The 24,910-nt window shown below is 40.6% G+C and overlaps 1 protein-coding gene across 1 annotated transcript in view; it reads right to left on the minus strand.

The window, feature by feature from the left end:
- Positions 1–1,003: 1,003 nt before the first annotated feature.
- LOC124554921 (protein OPI10 homolog) overlaps positions 1,004–24,910 on the minus strand; it is a 95,215-nt gene continuing 71,308 nt past the window's right edge. The window contains exon 3 of the mRNA XM_047128611.1: positions 1,004–1,720. Coding sequence (XP_046984567.1) covers positions 1,293–1,720 — 428 coding nt within the window. The 3' untranslated portion in view covers positions 1,004–1,292. The remainder of the gene's footprint in view (positions 1,721–24,910) is intronic.

The following is a 24,910-nucleotide window of genomic DNA, read 5'->3' on the forward strand; positions in this document are numbered from 1 at the left end:
AAATAAGCACGATGATAATAGGTTAATATACAAAATACTGGGACTGTACTAGATCATGCAGTCATGATATGTCATCATTCTGTTAACAGTCAAAACACTAGACAACCTTTGCTTTTACATTGAAGTTCCATCAACGGTTGATGCAATTGCTGAAATTTGTAAAAAACCTTTTGATGTGACATTGTACGACAGCCAGTGTGAATCAACCTTATCACTAAGCTAATCAGAAATATGAAATTTACCAGTCACAGTTTATTTTGCTAGGACTAGTCTGAGAGCCTGTGGTGGCATTAACTGGAGAGTATAATATCACATCAACAAATAATTTGTACATGTCAAATTAACAGCTCTTGAAACAGTTGTTAGCACAACATTCAACATGGACTCCCATAATCAAAGACAACAATCAATGATCAAATAGAAACAAAATATGTACACACAAAAAATAATGAATTGTATACATTGCACATTCTCAAACTACTATCGTTAAAATAAGTACATCAACTGACAAAAAAAAAAACATTCTTTGAGAGTTATGGATAAAATGCACAATAAAAAGTAAACTATTATTTAAATTATGTTAATATGATAATATCACATACTATTTGTTCACTTTATCTTTAGCTCTTGGTTCCGTAAGTTGTAGTTGGCAAAAGTTTGAATCTTTGGGCATACACTGTACATGCTTCGGGTTTTGCCAGCCGTTGTACTGTTGACAGTTGGTGGCTGCTTCTTAGTACTGTGTTTGAGCAGCCTCAAGTATGGAATATATGACTGTTTGTTGCCTTTGCAGGCTGGCTGTAAATCCATAGTTGTTCTGAATGAAGGGGGTAAACAAAGGTGCAGATTCTTAGGTTCAGTTACCAGCATGATGTAGAGAAGTTGCCTCTTACTTGGTCCTTTCACTACAATATATTTTTTTTTTTTTTTTTTTTTGTGCTGGGCACGACTAATACCTTCTGCTCTCTGCACTTCTCTCTGATAGTGCAAAAAAATATATGAATAAATAGTAAGACACTATTTATTCAATAATGCCAGAAACTACAACACAGTATGTTGCCCACATTACAGTACCTTCCAACAATCCAATTTTATAAAACACACACTTAAATATTTCAATTTATTGTTATTTAAATTTCATACTACAGAAAAGGTGACATTTGAAGGAATTAATATAGTACCAATTCTGTCACCTCCATTTTATCCTGAAATTAAATTCATGTTTCAAATTTTGTGGCATACAAATTACATCTAAGGTCAAACAATGTAGCCAAGCCTAAAGACATGTCACTTCATCTCCAAAAATATGGATTCTGTTGCAATCGGCGTTCGAAGTTGGTATACCAGGTTTGCAAAGTAGATAAAGGCACATATGTCTCATTTAACACAGGGTTAATCTGCTGGGCTGTTACAGCAAAACTAGATGTGAAGTTTATGAAGTTCTGGATCATTTTCTGACCAAATTCCAAAAAGGACGATGCTGCCTGATTGGTGATGAGAGCCGCCTGCTGATGAACATTTGAAAGAGGTTCCACCGATATTCCAATTTGTGCACTGTGTGACATCATTTGCTGTCCAAATGCAAACGGTGTCAATTCACTATGGGGAACAGTTTTCTTCAATCCAGATATCTTGAAAATAGCAGAAGGTTTCTCATTTGCTATATACCCAAGTAAGTGCCATGTAGGAGGTGCATTTGGTTCTGGCCAGCTGAAATAGACTACATACAAACGCCAGGTATGAGAATAGACGGAAAAAAAAGCATCAATGTTTCAACTATAAAAGATAGGTATAATCTTTGACACAAAACCAAGCCAGCGACCGACCACTGGAAAGTCTAGGCCTATGTTGATCACAACATGAAACAAATAACATGGCCACAATTATAATACTGTAAGTCCAACTACCTGCACAAACTGTGAAGTTCTTTCATTGTGCCAGTTCCTGTAGGAAGTCTTGTCTTCTGCTCAAGCTGTTATGCACATGTACACCTGTGGTCTTCCAGTGCACTGTGTGTCATCTAAATGTATTGTTTTGCAGTTGAAACTGCTTGTTGCTTGAATTTTTAAAGCTCCTTTGTCTGAATGATGAAGTTCTTAGTGTAATGGTAGCACAGAAAAATATGTATTTCATTTTCTGACACACCAGTAATAACAGTTCCATCCAATAACAGTTTTGAGAAAGATTTCTGGGCAGACTCTCTGCCTTTGAACATTTTCTGGGACCCAGTAGCGACTGCCATGGCGGCAATGTGCTCCCTGTGTCTGTGTCAAAAGCATCAGCTACTCCTCATCACTCTGAATCGCATAAAATACTTTACTGTGATTGAGTGTTGCTCTACAGAAAATGTCTACTATTTTCATTTCATGCTTGACAGCACCAGGTGCAGACGAACTGTTCAATACAACAAGTTTTGTATTACATTAATATACAAGACATAAGTATCGCTCAAAATTAATTTTTGTAGATTGTGATCCAATCAGGGTATATCACTATGAAGTTTAATGTCATTAGTAATGCTTTATTTTAAAACTGATTCTTCGTGCAATTTTTTTGTCAGGAATTCATGTTTTCACCAAGCTACAGAGAGTAACTGTGGTGTAATGTGTTTTATTGTCATTTGATTTCTTACGGTAAATGTATGCAATAAACTGTGTGCCTTGCAGTTCATCCTCTATTGCAATGCAGGCACAATGGTCATTTTGATGTCCATGTATGGATTCATGAAGAACTTAATGCTGACCAAAAGTGATATTTAAGGTATTCAAGTAGATTTTAGTCAACAAAGTTGCCCATTTTTGAAGCGAGGATGGAAGTTGCTATTGCTGGTGTTGGCAAACATTTGCAGAGGCGCCTAATTCCTATTACATAGATTTAGCACTGTGAAACCATATTCACTTCGCAGCTGTTGTCCTGACGTATGGGTCCTGCATAATGAATAAAACTCAAGTTCGTATTACTGACAGTCAAGTCAGAGCTCTTCATGTGAAGAAGCTTGGTATTTGCAAAGCAGACATCTGTGACTATTAACACAGCTTCCTGAGAAGAGCTCGTGAGGAGACTTAATGTGTAAAGTTCATCTTCAGATTTAGATGAAAGAATTTACTCTAGTAATTTGCAGCTGCATTAAAATAAAATGGTAAATAAGACCCTAGAACACTCTTCTGCACAGTGGGATTAGAACTGACTACTCACACCATGCTTGCATCACAAGACATGTGTGGAACCACTGATCTAATGAGATCCTGCCAACAGCAGCTCTTTTTCATTGTGGTATTAGTCATTTTGCCTCACAATGCAATGTTATAGATAAAAGCAGTTGTTACTTATGTGAAGTACAACATTCCTAGCATCCAAAAATTAAATTTTCTGTCTGTGTCTTGTATTACATGAGCATCAAGTAGCATAAGTCATTGGCGTGGAAAGGGAATGCAATGTGAATTTAACAGAAAAACTCAAGACAACATGTTGAAGTAAATCCACTATCAAGGGTTTCTAAATATTTGCAATGAGTTTGCCAATTCTTAGCTGGGCTAAGGGGCATCTACGTAGTGAAATGCTTGTTGCGCTCATGTTGTATGGGCTCTTGGAGGGGAGGCATGAGCGTGTTTTGTATTTTATGCAGCATTATCTCCTGATAGTTTCTAATGTCACCTTTCAGGCTATCTGTATTTAATTCACTCAATTAGATTTAATCTAGAAAGTTCTGTCTTGCACAGAAGAGGCTGTAAACATAGGTGTTATATAATATCAGTGCAGGGATAGCAAAGCTAGTGATATTAGTTTCTGCTCATGCAGCATACAGTGTGTGAAATATTGATGTATATAATTCTCCACTATGATCACAATATCCCAAAAATACAAATGAATAAAACACTTACTCTGATATAAATTTATGCTTCTGCAGCCACTGCTGATATCCATAAAACTGTTCAAGATTTGTGACTGCATTGTTAATATGTAAAATTCTTCCAACAGCCATCTGCAACAGTGGCCGAAATGTCCGAAGAATTTTTCATACTGACAATGTGATTACATACGCTGAGGAATTTTATGGACACTTACTTTGATAGGTTGCAATGGAAGCTGTTTCAATGAATAAAAAGTAATTGGAAATCGACCTTGCCCCACACGTCATGAAACAGTACGATATCAAACACTTTGCACCCTGAAATTGACTTATCTATGTGCAGTCTTAGCCACATACAAATAAAATTTCATGAGTATCATTAGAAAGCAGATATATGTTGGTGGGGATGAAAGCAAGAAGAAATGCAGTTAACTAATTATTTGACGACATGCAAGTAATCAATCCATTTGGGGATTCATAAAAGAAGAATCTGAAAATTATGTTCAATAACACAGAAACTAAACAGAAGATGTGAGCAATGTGCAATTCTGCACCTTCATACATTTTTCACTTTAATATCTATATATTTCATGCAAAAATTAACAGCTTGTTCATTGCTTTCATAATGTTCCTCTCTGGTTTGGTCCCTAAATGATACAAAGGATCCTAATCCATGTCACTGTTTGTTCCTTCGAATGTTTCTAATGACATTTTTTGTGTATTGTTGCTTGGTATTCATAAGGCAGACCACTATGCTTGCTCCCATGAGATACTGGGTAGCATTTGTGAGAAGCTTACAAACTGTATTCGAAATTGCATGTCACAAGTGAAACATGGACTAGTTGTGTAAATAACAGCAGGAAGAAACCCTCATTTATCCATTGGCATAACTCATTCAAACAGCAGTGGAACAAAATCATCATAGTCTTCCATTCATGGCTGTAACACTATAACCAGCAGTTGAGTCAAAAGTAAACCATGGTCATGCCCACAAATTTGTAGCTACCTGTGGCAGTTTCAGAGCCCATACCACACATTCAATTGTTGATTAATATATCTGCCATCACAGTGCCAAACCAACAGAAACTGTTGCAGAGTTCTGCCTGTGTGACCAGTCTTTCGTTGTCATCTTTTCTTATTGGGCTTTTCCTGTTGTCATGAAAACAAGATGCCAAGATAAATCTGTATATTCTGCATGGCTAAACAACCCACATTACATTCTTCCATATTCACTAGTCATGTGCATTGGTACCAAATTGGGAAAGGAAAACTTTTATGAGTGAATGAATAATAAAAATAATAGTAGCAATAACATACTAATAATGAATTAAGTTTATTGCATAACAGAGGAATGTGGGTGGTTTAAAATAAATAAAAACTGGCTGATCATTCAGTTGGCAAAATACAAAGATTTTCTTATCTTTTCATTACTGAATTCCATTCTGCCTAACTGCAGAGAAAAAGAAACTGGAGTGATACACAAAGGTAGTCCAATGAGATCTGAACCAGCACCTACCTTTACCTTAGATCACGAGACGAGCGTGCTACCACAGAGTAATCATGACACTGTTTCATTTAGTCTTCTGCTATTGCTCTGGTGGTAGTTAATGCAGATACGAAATACAAAACCAGCTGAAATTTAAATCTGAACTGACATTTCTAGGGTCGAAAAATTAAATTTACAATCTCAATGTCATATAAATGCAATGACAATTCAGATTACTTCATCAATATCAAAAGAGAATATAATGAGAATTTAGCAGGAACTTTTGGCATCCATCCTGAAAGTGCATGAACTCTTATGAGATGCCAAACATCAGCAGCAATATTGCCAAGTCTCAACTGAAGTTAGCAACATGAAGAACTTTATGGACAACTCACAATATCCTCATTGCTATCCACAGCCCCCTCCAGCCAGTCGTCAGTGGAATTGCACTCCCAGATGTCCCCTCTAAGGCTCAGTTTCAAACCAACAGCAGATTACACCATTGAGAAATACAAGTGATTTGCACACTTCTCCTGTTTGGAATGCAGCGTAAGCTTATTTTCACAAAATTAAAAATGTGTGCAAAATGACCTTGTTCAAACTGTAAAGAAACATTCAGATACTATATACTGTTGACCTCAAACGGTCTATGTTTATGACTGGTCTTGTATCATACACAACTGGAGTATCAGGAGTAGCATCAAAATGTGGGCATATTATTGATAACTGACTAATACATCGATTCCACAGAATAACAAATCAAATTGAAGATTCACAAGGGAAAAAAATGAATGTGTGGCAGATGCAAATGGTTCAAATGGCTCTAAGCACTATGGGACTTAACATCTGAGGTTATCAGTCCCCTAGACTTAGAACTACTTAAACCTAATTAACCTAAGGACACCACACACATCCATGCCCGAGGCAGGATTCGAACCTGCGACCGTAGCAGCAGCGCAGTTCCAGACTGAAGCACCTAGAACCACTCAGCCACAGTGGCCGGCGAAGCAGATGCAAAACTGAAGAAATAGGCAAATGTGCGAGTGTGAGCTTTCATATATTTTTTGGCTCAAGATCTGCCATAGGTAATGCATACTAGCTAGCTTGTTTATTGCTTCTGTAATTTTTCATGTCTTTTTTGATACTGAGATGATTAACAAAATACAGATTTATGTCACTGACACTTGTTTCGAATTTGTCCAGAGACTTTCTCTTCTTTTGTTGATGATGTAACTTGGTATTCATGAAGCAGACATCTATGGCTACACCTGTCAGCTTGCCAGGATTAGCAGCTCAATTAAAGTAGTAGCAAAAGGAAATGATAAGACACAGCTTTTGCAGCAAAACTGGAACTGATTTTGAAAGCAGCTGCCATTTTAGAAAGTAAGCACTTTATAACAATGAGGGCAACATGTTGCTATAGTAAACACTCTCTCACTGCCATAATCATAGCTGAAATACACTGGTGTACAAAATTAAAGCAACAAAAGAAAATTTTGCAAGGCTGCATTTATTTTGTCACAAAACAATATAAACAGATAATAGTACAGTAGAAATGATGCAGAGAATACAGAACATAACCAACTGCAACATGCATACCAGTAGACAAAAATGTTCCTCGTTTGTTCCAACTTAAGAGATTTTGCACACTCATTCTGACAACTGGTTAATGTGCACAGTATGGGGTGCGACCACCTCTGCAGCAATAAAGGCCTGACAACGTGGAGGTATGCTGTGGATGATATTGTCAGTCTCATGTTGAGGCAATAATGCCTACTCTTCCTGCAGAGCTGCTCGCAAGTCTCGGAGAGTGGTTGGTGGATGCTGACATGGCACAACCTGTCTCCCTAGTGTATCCCAGATATGCTCTATGGGATCCAAATCGGGAGAGCGAGCAGGCCATGCCATGTGTGCAATATCTTCCATTTCCAAAAAAACATCAACAACCTGTGCTCTATGAGGTCGAGCATTATCATCCATCAATATTAAGTCTGGGCCCAAAGCATCTTGCAACAACTGCACATGAGGTCCGAAGAACTGTTCATGACACCTGACACCAGTTAAAACTTGCCAACTCACCCACACAGATTCACAAGGAGCTGTTTGAGTGGTCAACATAATCCTTGCCCACACCATAAGGGGTCCTCCTCGATATCGGGCTTTTTCCACATGTGAAGCCATCGAGAATCACTCCCAGACCAAATTGGGACTCATCTGTGAAAAGAACATTGGACCACTGTTTGACCATCCAGGAGGCATGTTGCAACTCCACTCTAGACATTCCCTTCTCTGCATCAGAGGTACACATACAGTAGGTCTCTAAAGACCACTCTGTTGAAGCTTTCTGTACACCGTTTGCCTCGGTACAACATGTCCAGTGGGCGCAGTGAGGTCAGATGCCAGTTGCCGTCCAGTACTAAGGTGGTACTGTCATACCTTTACAGCCAAATAACGGTCCTCTCCCTCTGATGTCCCACATGATTGGCTCCGCCCTGATCTTCGGGACAGTTTCGATCTCTATAAACTGTCGCCACATCCAAGAAACAACAGAACGATTCACATTAAGCCATCGGGCCACATCAGCTTGCGACTGTCCTGTTTCCATTCTTCTGATGGCACTCCACTGCTTAGAGCCTGGTAGGTGTCTTCTCTGTACCATACTGCACCATCTGTAACTATGTACACAATGATTTTGGGCGTGGGACTAACCGGGAAACACTACTTCATTTGGTAAGTGTCCTGACGTCATCACTGGCGGCAGCGGACATTAATCAGAATGCCGTCTTCTGTGCAGAACATGATCATACAGACATCTGTTGACAGTTTGTATGATTACATCATGAATTAGACACTTCCATATGAATATGCCAATATTTTTCTACTATTTTTACCTATAGGAGCAATCAGATAGTATATTGGGAGGAAACTGTACCAACTTCAGAGCACTGTGCCAATTCTGCCCATGCTCAATACGGTAAACCTGCTGCTCTTCCTATTATTTTGTTTCTTTTGGTCTGAAGTGTACTGCAAATTGAAAAGCTCGTTCACCAGACGCTGTTCACATGTACTGGCAAAGCTTCCCAAGTGACCACACAGTAAACATTATGTGTAGATGACACTTTTTGTTCTTTTGAGGTACATACATAAATAGAGGGGCAATAAACTGTAGTTGAATTAAGTCAGACGATGCAGACGAAGTTTTTTTCATGTAAGCAGCAAAATGCATGATGCTGGCATAAGTATAACAAATACAAAATGTTTAAAAGCAAGAACAGCTTTTCTCAAAAGAAACATGCTAACATCAGAGATAAATTTCAATGTTAAGAAGCCTTTCCTGAAAGTATTTTTCAGCCTTCCTGCTGTTGTTTAATCGTGTAGATTGCTGTCAGTAAATGTAAATATTATCCCTAGCTATGCATTATCCATAATCAGATCCACAGAAATTGGAATAACACTCTGAGTATTATTCAGTTTTCTACTCTTTTTAGATACCTAGTCACAACACATACCTGAAATCTGGAGAGCACATCCAATCATGCAGGATTCCAGCTATCATAGCACATCCTTCTTACCACAAGCATAATCAATACTTCGGAATGTTGTAGGCATTGTTTGGTAACTCTGGTTTCACTACAGTGATTTGTGGGTGTGGCCTGATTTATCCTATAAAATTTTCTCGACAACAATGGGAGGCCAGTGAAGCAGGGAGAATTCTGCAACAGTTTCTGCTGATTTAACACTGTGAAGATAGATAAATTCATACTACAGTGTATTACTCAACAGTCGAATTTGTAGTATGGACTCTGAAACTGCTACAGACAACTACGCATTTGTGACCAACTTTGGTTTACCATTGTTTCACCTCCTGGTTATAGTGTTACAACTGTAAATGGAAGACTAAGTTTGATGATTTTGTTCTGCTGCTATTCAAATGCGTTATTCCAATGGATAAATTAGGGTTTCTTCTTGCTTTTATTTGCACAGCTAGTGTGTGTTTCACTTGTGACATCCAAATTTGAATACAATTCGTAAACCTTCAGGCAACCTCGATGCAGTACCTCATGGGAGCAGGCATAGTGGTCTGCTTTATGAATACCAAGTAACAACATGTGAAAAAAGTCATTGGAAAGGTTAGAAGGTGGATTAGGATTCCTCAGCACAACCCGGAGCACCTCCGATGTCCAACGCAGCTTTGGACGAACTGTCAGGGATAGAAGAGTTCCATGGACCATGGTCATACAACCCGGACGAATTCTCGGCAGCTGAAACAGCCAGCCATGAATGCCTTCATTATAGGATTCCTTTTATCATTTAGGCACCAAAGAAGAAAGGAACACAACAAAAGCATTAAATATATAGATCTCAAGGTCAAAAATGCAAGAAGAACTACACACTAACCACATCTACTGTTTGGTTTCTGTTATAATGAATATCATTTTCAGTTTCTTCTATTCTGAATTCTCAAATGAATTGATTGCTGTATAACACTGAATAATTGGTTGATTGCATTTTTTCTTGCTGCCATCCCCAAAAACATACTTGTATTTCTGACTTCTCGTGGTACTTGTGAAATTCTATTTGGTGTTTGGCACAAGACCGCATGTACACACAGTTGATGTAGACATAGTTGAATTAGAGGTGCAAAGTGTCTGACGTTGAAACTATCAAAGTAAGTGTTTTATTCATTTCTATTTTGGGGAAATTTTATTCCTCGTGGAAGATTATGTATCTCAATATTTCGTATGCCATATGCTGCATGAGCAGAAACTAACATTACTACCTTGGCTATCCCTGTGCTGAAATTATATACCTGTGTTAACAGCCCCATTCTATGCAGGACAACTTAAAACATGAGAAATTCTAGATTAAATTTAATTGAATGCCTTAAATATCGATAGCGTGAAAAGTGATGTTAGAAAGTGTCAGCAGATAACACTGCATAAAAACAAAACATGCTCACGGTGCCTTCTCTCTGAGAACCAATACAACACGAGTGTAACAAGTATTTCACTAAATAGTTGCTACTACCACACTTCCACATGTGGTCCTCAGTTGTTCCACCAAGTTGACTCCACATTCCTTTTCCACTTCAATGACTTATGCTGCATAATTGTCATGTAATATGAGACACAGAGACAGAAAATTTAATTTTTGTGCTCCAGGAATGCTGCACTGCACATAAGTAACAACTGTTTAACGTTGTGTTATGAGGCTCAGTGACCAATATCACAATGAAAGAGAGCTGCTGTCGGCAGGTCTCATTAGATCTGTGGTTCTACACATGTCTTGTGATGCAAGCACAGTGTGAGTAGTCAGTTCTAATCCCATTGTGCACAAGTGCATTCTAGGATTTTATTTTCCATTTTATTTAATGCAGATGCAAATTGCTAAAATAAATACTTTCATCTAAATATGAAAATAAACTTTACACCTAAAGTCTCCTCACAAGTTCTTCTCAGTAAGCTGTGTTAATGGTCACAGATGTCTGCTTTGTAAATACGAAACTTCTTCCATTACAAATGTCTGTGAAGAGCTCTGACTTGACTGTCAACAATATGAACTTGAGATTTATTCATCATGGAGGACTCATATGTCAGGGCAACAGTTGCGAAGTGAATACGGTTTCACAGTGCTAAATCTATGTAATAGGAATTAGATGCCTCTGCAAATGTTGTTAACTTAAATCTACTTGAATACCTTAAATATCACTTTTGATCAGCATTAAGTTCTTCATGAATCGATACATGGATGTCAAAATGACCATTGTGCCGGCATTGCTATAGAGGACGAACTGCAAGGTATTCACTCAGTTCATTGCATACATGAACTGTAAGAAATTAAATGACAGTAAAAAGCATTATACCACAGTTACTCACTGGGCCTGATGAAAGAATACAAATTTCTGACAACAAGTTTGCATGAAGAATCACTTCTAAAAGCAAAAGAAATCAGATATAAAGCATTACTAACAACATTATACAACGTAGTGAAATATTCTGATTGGATCACAAACTACAAAACTTAATTTTGAGTGATACTTATGTCTTATATATTAGTATAATACAATATTCATCATATTGAATGGGTAGTCTGTACCTGGTACTATCAAGCATGAAATGAAAATAGTAGACACTTTTGTAGAGCAACACTCAATGACAGTTAAGTATTTTATACTATTCAGAGTGATGAGGAGTAGCTGACACTTTTTACTATACTACTGTAAACAGGCATGGTACTCCACTGCCCATTGCCATTGGGTTCTCTGCTGGCCGTGAGGAAGGGGATTGTGGGGATGTGTACACGGATGACTCCTGTTGACAGAATAACAACATTTATTAATCAACTGCAATACATCGGTTGTTGGCCCTCTGGGCAAGGTATGCTTCTGCTTGCAATATTCTCAGCGCCGTTGAAGGGGGCCAGCAGACACTTAAATGTGTGCCCCTGCTGCAACTGTAGCTGCACTGGCGTAACTGGAATCAACTGCCCTGGCAGTGGCACTACAGCCTTGCAGGGTTGTACTGCAGTGGCTGGAAACATGTGCTGTGGGCCCCCATTATGATCGTGGCTGGGTGGCAGTTGCACAGGTCAGTGCCCAGTCTCAGCAAACACCCCGGTGGCGGCTATCTGGTGGCAGCAGGCCAGGGTCCCTGGCTCCAGTCCCAGTCATCATGTTTGTGGAGGCAATGTCTCAGGATGATGGTGACAATACATTACAACAATGCACTCCAGGCAATGACTCCAATTACAGGTGGCTGCCTGCTGACAGCATCTGACGATAGCGGCAGTGACAATTACAGAGGTGGTGTCACAGTGGCACCTCCTATGCATCGACCTGCATTACAACAGTGACTAGTATGATGACGGCAATGACAGTGACGACTCCGAGTTGGTGGCGGTGTTGAGTGGCAAAAAAAGGCAGTCGACAATGATGAGCTAGCTGCTGGACCTTAAATACGGCTTTCTACCACTGATGTTTGTATTTCTTCCTCCCCAGTAGGTCAGTGCAATATTCTGCTGTTGCTCAGCTGGCATAACTGACCCGATTACTGCCCTCAATGCTGAAACCTGGTGTATGGCAAGCTGCTTCTTGTCATGTCCTCTACTGGTTGGTTACACAGTGTTCAGGGTGTCTACGTGGACAAGAAAAAAAAATTCCCAGATTTTCCCCGGATTTCCCTGTTAAAAACACTATTTCTCCTGGATGAAATTACGTATAAAGCGGGTGAAAATACATCCGGGTTAAGTAACAGTATACTTTCCCTCGGAGCTGTAAAACGGCGGAGGACGTCCCAGCATCTTAGGAAACGAAATCCAGGAAAAACAATGCATTTGGAAAGTTGTTTGATGCGAGACAATATGCACAGAGTTTATTTTCGTATTGCTAAAGTATATACACAAATTCCACAAATTACAGCACGGCAGTTTCCGAAACTCTAAAATAGAGATCGCGTTGAGCGATGCCCTTTTGTCAGCCAGTCATAGCTCATGCCATGTGATCTCGCTAGCGAATGACGGCAGTTATTCAGAGCACGAGACCTACGAGAAAGACAGGCCGCGGCGCTTACATTACGAAGGTAGGCCGAGCTCGCTCAACTCAGCAAAGTGCGTTTCTACACCGGTTAACTCGTAAGTAGAAGTGTATGTACGAACGAGAATTGCATCGTCTATTGGCATCCACTGTTATTAGTCCTACAATGATAGGAAGTCCGTGGGCCTACTAACAGGCTCTAATTTGGCAATTAAAATCGTGCCAAAATGATTATCAGTTGCGTATAAAAGTAAAGTGTTCTGGCATGAAGAGACTTGTGACATTGCTCAGTGACACATTATGCACATTTTTTTGAAGGTCAATTACACTTTTTGCCATCAATTGCATAATGTTTTATCTATGAAAGAACAACATTAAATATGAAAACTAACTTGAAGGTCAGTCTTTTTTTAGCGTGTGTTACACGTTAAGTCATACCAATTACAAATGTGCCGGTAAAATTTTAAATAGTGGCATAAATGACTTATCTTCTGGGCCCGACATTCTTCAAATCGCTGATCCTCAAAGTGTTACATTTTGAATGAGAGTTATAACGCCCTGTGATTTAAGAAATTCACTGCACATTCTCACACGTAATATAAATCATCTTGCGTGGAAATTTACTTTGAAAGTAACGCATCTCAAGCCACTATTCGTAATATTTTCTGGTCATCTGTTAGAAATGTAAAGAATTGTGACGTCACGCACATTGAATGCACACTAGATGTTACGGACGTATTGCATAATCTTCGACCTAAAGCCTTTGACACTTTTCGGTGTCGGCAAACTGGTCTGTGCATTGTGTAAATTACCCATTTTCTATGCAACTAAACTTTTATTTTGGTGTTATTCTCTGATTTATGTTTCATTGCTGCAGTATTATTCAGCATTAGTGGACTAAAGTTCTTTGTCAGCGTATCAGATCTTACACGTCAAACCTACAAAACTTTAACTAAAATCTAAAACAATGAAAAATCCCGGAATTCTAAAAAATTCCCAGGTTTTTCCCAGATTTGTCCTGGATGAAAAAATTCACAGGTTTTTCCTGGACCTCCCGGATGTCCCGGGGCGTATACACCCTGAGTGTTCTCCTTCATGTTGCTTAACTTGACGCTCCGCTGACCCACCTGCATAACAGTACCATACCACTTAGCTGCACAACAGAATGTAACACATATACAACCTCTAGCTCCCAATATTCCTTCAAATTTTAACTAACTTCATTACTGTAAAACTCCTACCTCTAACTAACTTAATTACTCTAATCATCCAACCCCCTTCTACGGAAAGAATGCGTCCCAGCATTCTGCCCCTACATCTATTTACACTTGACTCTATTTACATGGTTTTGAACCCTCTAACAATACTGGACTTGTACCATATTTACACAGTTCACGTCCTTTGAAGCTATATATTTTGGCTTGTCACTACCAATTACACCACAATTCTCCCTCTCATATACTATAGTTCATTATGGTCCTTGAGCACACTTCGTCTTTGCCTTCATGACCGTTTACTCATTACACTGCCTTGTCGAGAAGGGGGGCGGGGGGCTGAAGGTTGGAAGGGGAGGAATTTGGGCAAATCTTCTCTTGAACAAGAAATATATAACTCCGATCACAAGAAGGAATACACAAGCCACTAATGTTGATGAACCAATGACTACCAATTGCTGCTGCTGCTTACTTCTGTAGCTTTTCATGTGCTCTAAGAGATGTTCCATGGTAACATGACCATGTTGGGTGGCGATCATCTGATCCAGAGAGGTAAGCAGGTCCTCATCAATGGTATCATTAAGAAACAAAAGGTGTTCAGAGAGCAAAACTGAGGAAGGTAGGTCAGGTACATAAATTAAGGAATTGACCATACTGATGGCTATGGTTCCTGTTAACACAGCTAGTAAGTGGAAAATGGGTCCAGATATCCCACAATGAGTTTCATTGAGTATTAATCCTTGACCGTGCACAACCAACCTTTGTGTGTCACCTAACTTCCCCTGCTTGTAACATGTACAAATAACGAATGTCGGCTCTGCCACGGAGTATAACATGTGCTGTCCTACACACTGGAAGAATTCACCCTCCTCTGGCAGTACTTCCTTAGGGCATTCCGTGATCCCCAACTGGGAATGAAACAATGCGAACTCGCAAGACTTCAGCACTGTAAGCACTAACTTTGAAGAGCAGATGGTAACCGGTCCAGTGGGACAGTGTAACAACTCTTACGTATGACTGTCTGTCTGGTGCCACTAGTAAGATCTCCTGCACCTGCACCTCGGATGTACTTCCGCAAAGACTCCCATGCCACTGGGTGTGCGTGTACTGCATAGCACTCCAAATAGCAGTCTCTACAAGTTAGCAATATTTATACACTGACTTCCAGGTGAGACCCTCTCGGCTGGCTCGTAAGGTGATAGTACACAGTCTAGTACACAGTCAAGTACTCCTCCCTTGCTGGTTTAATAAGTCCCAAAAGCACCAGCACAGCAGTCTGGTTTTCTTTGAAACACGTCAACAATCGTTCTGTTGGTAGCTGAAATGGTGTAAGGTGCACGTGTGTGGCGGGCAAGTGCTTCCTGCAATCCCACAGTTTCAATACGAGTATCCGTCAAGCTGTCACCAAGATTGCATTGTAATGTGGCAATCATTAATTGTGCATCAGTATTGTCCAAGTGATCACCAATAACATGCAAGTTGCAATTGATGGTTTCAGCAGATGATCTAATATATGACATTAAAGCAGTGGCAACTCACAAAGCTGCCAAGTGCTGTTCAGCACACCGCTTTCCAAAATGGCGAGCTGGGTTGCGTGAAAATTCACTGCCTCCTGGTTGCTTTCTGCTTCCTTCCAAACCCCCTGTAATGCTTTATTGACATTAGCAATGTCATCTGCATCATCTGTACCAAACATTGTCTTTAGGATCCTACCACCTGCGTCCAACCATCCTCTTTTCTGTCTGACCCATGGGATAAACTCCGTAGTCTGTGGTAGTTGCACCTGTAGCTTTGCAAACTCTAACTGTAACAGACAATACTCTCCTTGTGTACCGTTATACCCTAACTGAGTACTCATCATGCTGTGCAATTTCCCAAACGTTTCTTCCAGCCTGCGAATCTCATTTTCGAGAGCCCAAATGTTGCAATTTACCCTTAATGTCCACTGGTGATCCGACACACTCATATCCACTTGCTTGGAAAACATGACACCTCCTGACACAGAACATACCTTATTTGGGCACACCCGTAGTGCAATAGGCTTAACATGATAAGACTCCATGCCCCATCTGCCCTCTATGGACCAAATGTGGTCCTGGATGCTGTTACCATCTTTTCCCGTCCCAGGGTAGGAACATGCACCCTGCGGGGAAAGGAAATTCTAATACCAGTCCCGCATTCTTGCTCTAGTTCCTAGCATATATCGATGATTTGCCATATTATCCTGTTTCCTTCGCTTTACTTTTTCCTTTATCTGCTCCTTGTCCATTGTTTCTTACCCCCAGCTACAAAAAATGGGGGCCACACAAGGCAAACTGCCCATATCCCCCTTAAATGGCTGAATTCGGCTTACGTGGACTGTTGAAGGGTGTGAAGGGTGTTTGGGTGGCTGCAATTTAATGTCAATTGGAGGTCATCTCTACTACCTGGTAAAGGCCATTATATCATGAAACAAACTTTTTCATTTTCCCCTTCGGCACATAAGGATCCGCCAACATAACCCACTAACCCACATGGTACTTAGGTAACACTGCTTTCACATCATAAGCCCTTGCCTGTTTCTATACAGCTTTTGTATTCATTTTTTGTACTTGACTCCAGATAAGTTTCACTCTCCTGGTGAAATCCTTCACTGACGAGATGTCAAGTGTCGGGGCTTTGCAAAACTCAAATAGCGACAGCATCTTGTGCCCAAAAAGTACTTCATGTGGGGATAACCCTGTGCTCTGGTGAACTTCCTAATTGTATGCAGCAATGACACAGGTCAATAGTACATCCCAATTGTTATGCTGGGAATTTATGTAAAACCTCACCAGTTTTGCAATTTTCCCATGGGCACAATCCGTGTGACCATTAGCTTGAGGATGCAGAGCACTCATACATAATTTCTTAAAGCACAATGACATACATAGCTGCTGCATTAATTACGACATAAAATTTGTGCCCTGATCCATGATTACGGCGTTAGGTCTCCCAAATTGAAGTACTGACTGACTAGTGACTGACCGATTGTTTTGGCTTGCTGGTCTGATAAAGCTCTCATGAAACCATAACATGAAAACTGGTCAATAACGGTTAATACGTAACAATTCTCTGCGGGTGTTTGTGCTAGGGGTCATAGGATGTCCAACCCTACCATTTGGCATGGTTTATCAACTTCCGGTAATCTGTGTAGTTTACTTTTCTGGTGATTATGTTCTGTTCTTTGAGCACATGGAACACAATTTTCCACATAATGGTCCTATGCGTCATCCACCAATAATTCCACGCCATCCTTCCCTCCATTGTTCTTCGACCTGAATGTCCTGCTAAAATTCAATCATGCAATTTGCTCAACACTTCATCACGCAAGCTCTGTGGTACCACTACCCATGGCCTATTTCATGTTGTTCGATACAATACTTCATCCTCCAGGCAGAACAGCTGCTGTTTAGCAAACTGCTGACAGTCCACATCAGAATTTTGTGCTGGGTTCCATTCACTTACATCATTACTTGTGCATTCCATAGCACATATCCTATGGCTGAGTGCATGTGCATTAGCACGTGACCTTCCTGGCCAATATACTTCTTCGTAATCGAACTCACTTAACCGCATTACCCATATCGACAATCTACTGTTTTGATCTTTAAGTCCTAAAAGCCACTTAAGCACTGTGTACTCAGTTACCACTTTAAAATATCTACCATACAGGTAAAAATGGAAGTACCATTTTCCAAAAATCACTGCAAGCATATTCTTCTCTGTAGTGGAATAATTATATTCAGCATTATTGAGCTGCCTTGAAGAGTACACAATAGGGTGCTCTTGTCCACCTACTTCTGACTCAAAATAACTCCTAGCGCAAAATTGCTAGAATCACAAGAAAGAATACATGGTTTCTCAAAATCTGGATAGACTAAAACGGGACTAGATGTCAAAAGATCTTTTAACTTCTGGACTGCTGCCTCACACTCAGTCGTCCAATGAAACTTCACACCTTTCCACAGCAAATGTGTGAGAGGTCTTGCAATTTCTGCAAATTTTGCAGCACACCTAGGGCAAAAATTTGCGAGCCCCAAAATAGATGCAATTCCTTTATCTTGGTGAGTGTTGGAAAATTGTGAACGGCATCAACTACCTTTGGATTGGTATAAATTCCATCCTGTCCTACAATGTGACCCAAATACTGAACTACTTGCAATACAAAATGACTTTCCCTAAACTCAATGTTAACCGTGCTGCACGCAGATGATCAAACACTTCGCGCTACTGCTCCAAATGTTCTGGAATATCCTCTGAATACACAATTATGTCATCCAAGTACATTGTGCACTGTTTTGGTTTTAATCCCTGCAACAAACTATCCAACAAATGCTGAAAGGTTGGCAGCATGCTTTTAAGTCCAAAAGGTATGAGGCATGTGGCGAAACTGATAGTGTCCAGTCGGTGTTGAGAATGCAGTTTTTGGTTGGTCCTCTGGCGTCACTTCCAATTGGTGGCAACCACTACACATATACAGTGTTGTGAAGTACTGACACTGGCCCAAGTTGACCAATATCTCTGTTATATTAGGCATTTTTGCTCACAATTACAATGACAGCATAACAGGGACTACAACCAGGTTCTACGATGCCATCTCTAAGTTGCTGATCTACATACTCTTCCACAATTGGCTGTAAATGCCTTGGAACTCAATACGGTCATTTGTAGATGGGTGCTTCAGTTCCAGTACGAATCTGAAGCAGAAGAAGCGGTGTTGCAGGTAATGGACCAGATATATTGAATAAGCCCACACTCTCACTCAACAGTTTTTCCACTCATGCTCTATTCTGTGCTTCAAGATGTGTTACCCTAGTCCTTAGCACTGACCAGTCGAAAGACCTTCCGCACATTGTGTAATTCACTGTAAAATCATGGCCTAGTTCATCCTCATCTACCACTTCTAAATTTGCAACCAGGGTACCCTGCAACAACTTTACTACCTCTGGGCCAAAATGATCAATACTGTGAGGCACTATCCTCGTGCCATCTACCTCCCAAACATAGGACATGCTAAGTTGTATAAAACAACTAACTGCATCTATTACTTCATTATCCACCAAAGGTTCAACGATACACAATGGGTTCACTGGCAGGTCACTACCAACATCAATCCAGTCTACCTCTCCTGTACCTTTCAATATGTGATCCCATGAATTGACCTTATAGGACCCTGTGCGCAGTTTAACTAGTTTCCCCTGGCCATAGGGTGGACCTTGCAACAATGGAGGTATTCCGGCTGCAGAGCCTAGCTAAAACAAAGTCCCATCCACTTCTATTGTATGCCCTTCCAGGACAATTATGGCATGATGTGCAGTCTGGAAATCGAGTCCGAGAATAATGTCATACCTACTGCTAACCACGGGAAGAACTTCTGCATCCACTTGGAACTTCAACTCTCCAGCACTGAGTGAATTTACATGCCCTCCACCTACACTACTCAAATTCCAGTGTGATGCACTTAACCTATTAGCCCCAAATATTCACTTACTTGCAGCTGATACCTGAGAACTGGTATCCAGTAACATTTTAAATTATTTACCCCCACATAGACGGTCAGAAAAAAGTCTGTCGCTGCTTTCTTACATGTGCTAACTCTTACTGTGAGCATGGCACATTGGACATCCCATCCCCTGTGCCGTTTAACTGCTGCCCGTAAGATCTATCCCATGATTGAGACTTCTGTTGTTGCTGATTTCTGTTGCAGTATTACCGACCCAAGTGACCAAATTTCTTGTAATACCTTCAACGTTGCTGTTTGCACTCTCTCTGTACATGACACTTTCGTCCACACCAAACACAATTTATGTCCATAGTAACCACTGTCTGATGTTCATGTGACCTAGCCAATAATTTAATTCCCTCTAAGGATAATGCAATATCCATTGCTTCATTCAATTACTTAGAAAATTCCAAATGAACCTTTCTTGAAATATCCAGTTGCAGCCCCCTCAAAAATGCATCAATAGCCCTATGTTCTGCTTCCCACAAAATTACCAAGTTAACCCTCCCATCATCTGTGAGCTCATAGGTACCTACATTGATTTTACAAATACGGTCAATGAAACTTTCAATCGATTTATCCTGCTTATGAAAAACCCTAGTAAATTGTTTCTGACAATATCTTGCGTGTTCTTTTTCTGATATCTCTCTATTATCCCTTCCTGTAAATCTTCAAATGTTTTAGCCTCCCTCAGATTCTGATTACATATAACATATCTCTGGCATCTCCCGTTAACATCAGTCTAGCAACACGCAATAAATGCTCCTTACTCCACCCCCCAAATTTGAAGGCCTCCATCATACCTCAGCAGTCTTTCTGACACCAGTGTAAATAGGCATGGGACTCCACTGTCCATTGCCAGATTCAAACGTGAGTTCTCTGCTGGGTGTGAGGAAGAGGGAATAACAACATCTATTGATCACCTGCAATACGTTGGTTGTTGGCCCTCTGCGTGAGTTTTGTTTCCACTCATAATATTCAATATTCTCAGTGGTGATGAAGGTGGCCAGTGGATGCTCACATGTGTGCCCGCTACTGCGACTGTAGCTGTGTAGCATAACTGGAATCCGTTGCCTCAGCAGTGGCACTATACCTTGTGGATCATACCACTGGATCTGTTCTGATCGTGGTCGGGAGGGGAGGGGAGGGGGTGGGGGTTGGGGGTGGTGCCAGTGGGAACAGGTCAATGCCCTGTCTCAGTGACCATCCCCAGCAGCAGCTGGCTGGCGTTGGCGGGCCAGGGTCCCTGGCTTCAGTCCCAGTCACAGTGTTTCTGGAGGCACTGCCCCAGGATAATGACCACAACACACCCCAGGCAATGACTCCCATTACACACGGCTGTCTGCTGATGGTGTCCGATGATAGTGATGGTGATGACTAGAGTGGCAGCATCACTCTAGCGCCTCCTAGGTGATGACCTGCACTGCAACGACAGCTATGATGACAGTGACAACTCCAAACCGGTGGTGGTGCTGAGTGGTACAGGCACTGTGTCACTCCAAGGTCTCACAATGGTTGATGATGAAGGGCTGGTTGCTGGTCCTTAAATGTGGCTTTCTGCTGCTAATTTTTGCAGTTTTTCCTCCCCAGTAGGTCAGTACAATATTCTGGTGTAACTGACCTGATTACCACCCTCAATGCTGACACCTTGGCATGCCGTGAGCTGCTGCATGTCACATCCTCTGCTGGCCGGTGACACAGAGTTCTCCTTTGTGTTGCTTAACTCAGTGCTGCAGCAACCCACCTGCGTCATGGTACCACACCACTGAGCTGGTCAACAGAATGTAATTTACATACAATCTCTGGCTTCCAATATTCCTCCATATTTTAACTAACTTTATTACTGTAAAACCTTACCTTTGAATAACTTAATCCCTCTAATCATTCAACCTTCTACACTACAGAGAATGACAAGTGGTAGCTGACACTTTCGACACAGGGTGAAGGAGTGCAGTGCCATCGTGACAGTTGTGACTAGGTACCACAAATTGGGACCTGGGGAACTGTGGCATTGAAAGGCAGACAATGTTTATCAAAAATGTTATTAGATGGAACTGTTATTACCAGTGTCTCAACAGGTGGAATGCATCGTAGCTGTGCTACCATTACACTCTAGACTTCAGCATTCAGACAAGAAGCACTATAAAAATTCAGGCATTGTAGCTGTGCTACTATTACACTCTAGGCTTCAGCATTCAGACAAGAAGCACTATAAAAATTTAGGCAATGAGCGGTTTCAGCCGCCAGGCATCACATTCAGACAATGCGTGGTTTACCGCTATACCATGATGTACACATAGCGTAACAGCTTAAGCAGAAGAAAAGACTTCCTCCACATACTGCCATAACCTATAATGTTGCCAATTCGTGTAGATAGCTGGACTTTAGAGTATTATCAGCATGGTCATATTACTTGTCCCTTGTTGCAATCAGTGTGGGCTTAGACTCTGAGGTAGCTGGCTGCCAGCCAGGTTTTATGTCAAAGAGTGTACCTACTTCTTACCTACAATGCAGTGGGTGAACACTTACCAATAGCAACACACACAACGCAACACTGGATGACAAACATTTTATATCAAAGGTTTCTCTGTCAAAATTATTGAAAGAACATGAGAGAAAAAACAATGTGAAAAGTCTAGATATTGGGATAAGTTACTTGGAAAATCAATTCAACTGAGCCAAATGACACTAATGTATTAGCAACCAATGGATGCAGAAGATAACATTAATAAATTAAGTAAAGGTGTAAATAGTGCAGAGGAAAATAGAAGACAGCAACTGATCAAATAATGGCTAGTAGATACCAGTTAACCCCTCGCCTCTATTCTTTACATAACTGAATTCCCATGTATAAAATGTCATATCCCTCACACACTCTGTTGTACACTGATATAATTTCACAGGTACATTCAAAGATATATGTGGATACTGCCTGCAAAATTTGCTGTCAATACTTAGTACTAAAGAAGAAATAAACTAAAACATCATGCCCAATGCTGCAATTTTACTGCACAAACAGTGAGAATGTAGTAACCGATAAAGTTTTTTCCTTTCATTTTGTAGGGGGAGGACGGGGGTGGGGTTGGTCAGTGAGAAAAAGAAAGTTTCTTTGACATTGTGTGCAAAGTTTGTTGAAAGTCATCAAGTGTTCTCCTCCTCAAATGCTGGATGAATATAGTCTGGGTAAATTACGTGGCATGAGTTACACTGTGTAAAGAGATATACAATGTTTCTACCTCTGATAATTAACTTATTGTGTTAAACCTTTAACATAAGGTTATAGCTCTTAATGAGTACATTATGACAGCATTTTAAACTTCCATGATAAGTGTATGAAATACTGAAAATCAAACTTTTGTTGCCTTTGGAAGTCATTAGATACGCGACCTGCACCACGGCCATGTCCCAGGTTACCCATTTAGTAATGTAGATAAGTAAAGAAAACCTAGAGTGCTGTCAACATGATAGACTGATCAAATGAAAATCCAGTAACAAATAAATATAACAGAAAAAACAATGGAGTAATGAAGAAGGACAGAGCTAAAAAAGAACAAGATAAAAAAATGCTATAAGTTCAAATAAAACAGAAAAGATAAAAAGGGATAAGGAGGCAAAGAGAATGCTTACAAATTAAGATGTTTCAAGAAAATGCAGTATAACAGAGAACAGTAATGATGGAATTTGACGACATTCGCCCAGTTCCATAGTTCTTTGCTGTTTCACACACCTCTCCTCCATCTGTAATGTATACATAACAAAAAATCATCTTAAATACTGTGTCACAAATTTCAATACTTCCCTCAAAGAAACTACTACAAATAATCTTTTAACAATACAGTTACTTAAATTATATTCCTCTATTAATCACTTAATTTTTACACAAAAAAAAAAAAAAAAAAAAAAAAAAAAAAAAAAAAAATTAAGTGACATTTATTTCAACTGCTTTATGTATAAGGGGCAGTCAAATGAAAACGAGAAAGATGGGAAAAAAGTAAACTGTTTATTACACTACTGGCCATTAAAATTGCTACACCAAGAACAAATGCAGATGATAAACAGGTATTCATTGGACAAATATATTATACTAGAACTGACATGTGATTACATTTTCATGCAATTTGGGTGCATAGATCCTGAGAAATCAGTACCCAGAACAACCACCTCTGGCCGTAATAATGGCCTTGATACGCCTGGGCATTGAGTCAAACAGAGTTTGGATGGCGTGTACAGGTACAGCTGCCCATGCAGCTTCAACACGATACCACATTTCATCAAGAGTAGTGACTGGTGTATTGTGACGAGCCAGTTGCTCGGCCACCATTGACGAGATGTTTTCAATTGGTGAGAGATCTGGAGAATGTGCTGGCCAGGGCAGCAGTCGAACATTTTCTGTATCCAGAAAGGCCCATACAGGACCTGCAACATGTGGTCGTGCATTATTCTGCAGAAATGTACGGCTTCGCAGGGATTGAATGAAGGGTAGAGCCACGGATCGTAACATATCTGAAATGTTACTTTCACTGTTCAAAGTGCCGTCAATGCGAACAAGACGTGACCGAGACATGAAACCAATGGCACTCCTTACCATCACGCTGGGTGATACACCAGTATGGCGATGACGAATACACACTTCTAATGTGCGTTCAACGCGATGTCGCCACACACGGATGCGACCATCATGATGCTGTAAACATAACCTGGATTCATCCGAAAAAATGACGTTTTGCCATTCGTGCACCCACGTTCGTCGTTGAGTACACCATCGCAGGCGCTCCTGTCTGTGATGCAGTGTCAAGGGTAACCGCAGCCACGGTCTCCGAGCTGATAGTCCATGCTGCTGCAAACGTCGTTGAACTGTTCATGCAGATGGTTGTTGTCTTGCAAACGTCCCCATCTGTTCACTCAGGGATCAAGACGTGTCTGCACAATCCGTTACAGCCATGCAGATAAGTTACCTGTCATCTCGACTGCTAGTGATACGAGGCCATTGGGATCCAGCACGGTGCTCCGTATTACCCTCCTGAACCCACCGATTCCATACTCTGCTAACAGTCATTGGATCTCGACCAACGCGAGCAGCAATGTTGCGATACGATAAACCGCAATCGCAATAGGCTACAATCCGACCTTTATCAAAGTCGGAAATGTGATGGTAAGCATTTCTCCTCCTTACACAAGGCATCACAACAACGTTTCACCAGGCAATGCTGGTCAACTGCTGTTTGTGTATGAGAAATCGGTTGGAAACTTTCCTCATGTCAGCATGTTGTACGTGTCGCCACCGGTGCCAACCTTGTGTGAATGC

This window comes from Schistocerca americana, chromosome X (genome assembly GCF_021461395.2).
Source record: "Schistocerca americana isolate TAMUIC-IGC-003095 chromosome X, iqSchAmer2.1, whole genome shotgun sequence".
Taxonomy (NCBI): Eukaryota; Metazoa; Arthropoda; class Insecta; order Orthoptera; family Acrididae; genus Schistocerca; species Schistocerca americana.